This window comes from Gavialis gangeticus, unplaced genomic scaffold (genome assembly GCF_001723915.1).
Source record: "Gavialis gangeticus isolate Ggan-Ray unplaced genomic scaffold, GavGan_comp1, whole genome shotgun sequence".
NCBI classification, from domain to species: domain Eukaryota; kingdom Metazoa; phylum Chordata; order Crocodylia; family Gavialidae; genus Gavialis; species Gavialis gangeticus.
This window is the reverse complement of record NW_017728983.1, coordinates 1019085-1023908: the sequence shown is the minus strand read 5'-3', so window position 1 is coordinate 1023908 and position 4824 is coordinate 1019085. Positions and strand designations below refer to the sequence as shown.

Genomic DNA, 4824 nt, shown 5'->3' with positions numbered 1-4824 from the left:
TCTAGGACTGGTGTCACCTGCTGGGGACCTTGCAACCCCAGGTGGGGTGTGGTTTCCAAGAACGGGCTTTGGAAAGGCCAGATGCTGCCATAGGCCAAGTCTCTGTGCTGCTGCTCAGGTCCTGTCCCCTGCTGCTGTGTCCAGTAAAGAGCCAGGGACCCCAAGGGCAATTACAAGAGAGCCAGATGTGGTGGAAAGGGGGGTGCTGGGGCAGTGCTGCTCCCAGGTCAGGCAGAAGTGCTGGTACCAGGAGGGGCATGGGGACTCCTGTGGGCAGGATGGAGCAGGTCCGTTGCCATAGCAGAGTTCCACATTGGGCTGGCAGGGGGGGTGAGACCTCCACCACCACTACGTCCTCCCTCCCGTGCAGAGGAAGATGCCCATGGCCAAGCCTGCCAAAGCAAAGGCCCCCAAGGTGAGGCCCAGCACCAGCGGGGTGTGTGAACGGGGATCACGTCTTTCTGTAAGGCATAAGTGGGGAGAGTGGGGGTCAGAGCACAGCAGAGGAGGCATCAACCTCTGCCCACCCCCCGGACCTTCCCTCCACCCCCACTCACTAGAGCTGTCCCTCCAGGGGTGCTTCCTTATGAAGTCCGGGCACTGGGTCTTCAGGAAGGCCTGCAGGTGGGAGGTGGTCTCGGGGTAACTGTTCAGCCTCTTCAAGACGAAGGGGCCCAGCAGGTCGTTCTCCTTTGGCCTCTGCAGCTCCCAGGAGGTGTTGGGGGGCCTCTGGGGCAGGAAGATCAGGAATTCTTCTCCACTAAGTGACACCTCGTGGAAGCCCTGGGAGGTGCCATTGGCGAAGAGCTGGCAGCCCAGCATGCAGTGCAAGTGCAGAGGGTCTGTGAGGGGCACACAGAAGACGGGGCATGAGGCAGCCTGGACCCGTCACAGGGGGGGATGCTGTGCATTGCACTGTCTGGGGCTGAGGAATTCTGGCATGGGGCTGGCTGGGGAACGGGGATATCCTCCTGCCCCCTCACTTCCCCCAGTCTCCCCCTTGTTTTCAGCCCCCTTTCCCTCCTCCAGGCTTGTCCCCTCATCTTTCTCCCATTTGCCCTCTTCCCTTCCTGCTCCTGATTCGCCAGCACCCGATCTCTGCCCTCCACCTCTCTCCTACACAGCCCTTTCGGCTCTAGCAGGGTGTGGGGTGACAGCCTCTGCTCTTCGTGGCCTCTCCCCTTACCCCATCCTTCCCCTGTGCCACACAACACTAATTTCTATTCCCCTCCCTGGCACTTTCAACTTGCCCCAAGCAGCTGTAACTCAGCTGAGCTGCTGATAGCCGCAGGTGCTACCTGGCAGGTAGAAACACTGTTGGATACCACAACTCCCAGCCACACAACCAGACCCCGGCAGCTATTAAGGACCCCGCACATGCCATGCTGTGCAGCCCCTCTTGTGTTACTCACACTGCATATTCCTTTCCTTGGCAGCAAGGCGGACGGTGCCACTAAAGTAAGTGAGATAAGTCTCCAGGCTGTGCTTTGTCTTTTCCCACTGGTCCGGGGACTCCAGCGGGATCTGCTGGCTGGCCTCATGCCCCTGCAGGCTGTGGGTCAGCACCCCATCCAGGGTGGCGTTGCCCAGGAACTGTACGGTGGTTTCATTGAAGTCAGCCAGCAGGTGCATGGTGAAGGTGTGCAGGGCTGGCAGAGGGAAGGGGTCTGCGATGGAAGACACACACACGAGCAGAGTTACAGCGTGACACGGTCACACCACACTGACCCGGCACTGCTGGCCTCAGTCCAGGAGGACTGTATGTACATGCAAGTCGAAGACAACCCCAGCAAGTCCCCAGCCTCTCACCTGGCCAGTCCCTCACCTCTGGCTGTTCTCCCTATCACTGCCCTGCCAAGGTCCCCTTGCCTTGGCCCTACTGCTGGCAGCTGTCACAGACCAGCTGGCACCAGGCTTTCCTGTGGGGCCCTTTTCCTTCCCCTTCTGTTGTTGCAGCACAGGAGAAGTGTCAGAGCTAGCAAGAGACCTATATGTTGCTCATGGCGGGGGGGTTCTCCAGACAGGGCTGGCCCAGGGCTTGCTGGGGAGTGCCACCCTGACATCTCAGCTCCATCCCTTGGCCTCGTCACTTGGACCTGCAGTCTCAGCTCCCTTGCACCAATGCCCTGAGGCGCAGCCAAAAGGCAGTGTGGCTCAGACTGACTCCCACTGGCTGAGGTGGAGCAGAGGGGCTGGCTGCAGCCCCCCCCCTGCAAGCTAGCCAGCCAGAGTAGGGTGCTGGGGAGCCCCTCTTACCTGCCTCCTGTCCCCAACAGCTGAGTGCACTGGTGAGCAGCAGCAGCAGCAGCATCCTTGCGAGGGCAGGATGCTCAGTGCTGCACAGGAGCCGAGTGGCCTGGAGCGAGCGGGTGTGGAGCGTGGGTGCAGGCGCGTGGCGAGGCTCTGCTCTGCGTGCCGCCCAGTGGAGCTGTGCTGGGGAGATGAGGGAGGCTGGTGTCTAGCATGCAGAAGGCAGGGCGGGGAGGTGGGGCTCGGTGACGGAGGTGGGTGGGAGTGTGATTCCAGCTCTGTTCCATTTCCTTATCCCCAGCTGCTGACACCCGTTCCCTGCCGGCCTACTGCAGCTGGCTCTCCCTGCCCTTTCCCAAAGAGAGAAGGAGCTTCCAAGTCTCGTGGGTTGCAGGACAGGACCCCTGGCTCCTGGCTGGAGGCTTGCCTGGCTAAAGCAGCCCAACAGAGGCAGGACTCATGGGCGCTGCTCCACGTCCATCTAAGAGGCTGCCATGCAGCAAGCCTGGACTCCTGATTTCCCCTCCCAGACTTGCTGCTGTCCCCCACCTCAAGCTAGGGCAAATCACGTGCCTCTTTGCCTCAGTTTCCCCCACTTGTACAATAGCTCTGGCCCTTCCAAAGAGGCGTGAGGCCCTGCGACAGAGCACAGTGTGCTCTGTTACTTACGGGGGCCTGAGCAGCAGCAAGACAGCCTGCAGCTAGCTGCGATCTCAATCAGGCACAACTGCCTGACTAGAAACAGGGCCTAGCTGTGCCCTATATGAACAGGGGCTCTGAACTTCAAGGCCAGCAGCAACTTGCTGCCAGCAGCTGGAGAGAGACCACCAGCTGAGCTGCTGCTCAAAACACCTTGGAGGTAAGGGCAGGAGCTATGGGGATGGCTGGAGGCTCCTGGTCCTGGGGCATGATGTAAAACTACACCATGCTGGGGTTGGATGGTGTGGTGGGGCTGCTTGCAGCAGGGCAGCTTCCAGGAAATGCTACACCTGGGGCCTCTCCAATGAAGGGTGAGTATGGGGTGCCAGAAAGCTTCAGCCCTAGCTGCCTTGTGGGTGACCCTGTGGAAGGGAAAGGCTAGGGGAGCACACCCCAAAGGACAAAGCAAGAGCCCAGACCCAAGGTGAGCTCTGAGGCAGGGACCCAGGTCAGGAAAGGACCTGGGGCAGTGCCTAGACTCACCACGAGCATTGAGCCAGGAGTAAGGCTCCAGGCGGGTGGGGGAGCTATACAAGAAGCTCCTGGGGCAAAGGGATTAGGGATTTTTGAGGCCCAGTGCAGGGCAGGGGATAAGCTTTGGGATACTGAGAAGCCCAGAGTGGGGCTGGGAGCTCTGAGTGGAAATGGGCTTGAAGCCCAGCATTGGGATGGGGCTTGAAGCCCTGAAGGGGTTAGGGCTTGGAGCCCAGAGTGAGGAACAACAGAGAGCCCAGTGCGAAGGCACTGGGACCACGAGCTCCAGTGGGGAGTGAGAGTCCCACTGTTCCTCAGCCTGAGCAAGAGCTGATTAGAGGAAGGACTTACAAAAGACAAGGAAGATGCAGTGGGAGACGCACTAAAGCCCTGCAGACAAGGGTGACAAGAGTGAAGCAACTCCCCTGGTCTCATTTGCATCTGAGTTGGAACCAGACAACAACTTATTTACATGGGAGATGGAACAGGCATGCGCCTTCGTTAGCATTCAGGATGGAGAACAGAGATCCCGAGGCATGGACCGCACTGAATTCTGGGACCAGAGAAGCTGGGGAGCACTGCATGATGGGGGATCCCTACTCCAAATGCTAATCAACCCACATCTACACACACCCAGCTCAGCATTTATCACACCAATTCTAGTAATGACTCCTCTATTGGTATCCAAAACACTGAATCTGCCTGTCTGTATTGTGAGCTCCCTCAGAGTAATGCCACCTATAGCCAGGAGTGATCAGTTCCTATTACCCAGCATATGAACCATTGTTTACCCCTAAACAAACCTAGTGATCTCCCTTGAGCCATTGTTAGTTGGGTGCTGAAGGAGGGAGGGGAGGCTGATTGGGCACACATGTGCGGGCTCTCGGCACACATGTGCCCCCTGCAACATACCTGAGGCAGCGGAGGCTGAGAAGCGACAGCGGGGGTAGCAGCAGCTGATCCCCCCCCCAAAGGTAAGTGGGCAGGAGCCAGCACAGCTGCAGAGGATCCCCCCAGATCCCTCTTTGCTGAGCCGGGCAGGGAGCCACGCTCTGTAAGGGCGCGCCAGCAGAAGCAGGCAGGGCAGCAAGAGAGTCTTCCTCAGGAGGGAGGAGGCTCCATCAACAAGGAGAGAGGTAAGGACTATCTGCAAGCCATCGTGACGACTCACAGTGCTGCCAGGGGCCCAGTCCCTGTGGTGCCGCCCTGCCGGGGCTCCTCTGAGGCTTCCACTCAGACGGACCCCTTGGGGGGGCCGGCAACCACCTGCCCCCCAAGCTGCGGGGGTGGCTGGGTGGGATCCCCATGGGTGAGACTGAGGTCTGGTAACTCCCCCGCCTGCCCCTCTTGTGAATGTCTATAGGCTCTGGAGGGGCAGGTGGCAGAGCTCCAGGCCGAGGT

General features: G+C 59.6%; 1 protein-coding gene across 1 annotated transcript; it reads right to left on the bottom strand.

The window, feature by feature from the left end:
- Window positions 1–204: 204 nt before the first annotated feature.
- LOC109294424 (endothelial protein C receptor-like) lies at window positions 205–2863 on the bottom strand. Its single transcript, XM_019512786.1, has 4 exons — window positions 2257–2863; window positions 1413–1667; window positions 558–842; window positions 205–461 (listed from the first exon to the last, which is right to left on the bottom strand). Exons 1-4 carry the CDS (start codon window positions 2309–2311, stop codon window positions 349–351), a joined length of 708 nt encoding a protein of 235 aa, XP_019368331.1. The 5' UTR covers window positions 2312–2863; the 3' UTR covers window positions 205–348.
- Between the last annotated feature and the right edge of the window lie 1961 nt (window positions 2864–4824).

What these genes read in the sequence shown, in the direction of transcription:
- LOC109294424 (XM_019512786.1), bottom strand. Translation starts at nt 2,311, where the DNA reads ATGCTGCTGCTGCTGCTGCTCACCAGTGCACTCAGCTGTTGGGGACAG. An exon ending in CTGTTGGGGACAGGAGGCAG is followed by an intron (nt 1,668 to 2,256) that starts GTAAGAGGGGCT and finishes CTTCCATCGCAG; the next exon opens with ACCCCTTCCCTCTGCCAGCC. An exon ending in CAAGGAAAGGAATATGCAGT is followed by an intron (nt 843 to 1,412) that starts GTGAGTAACACA and finishes TGCCCCTCACAG; the next exon opens with ACCCTCTGCACTTGCACTGC.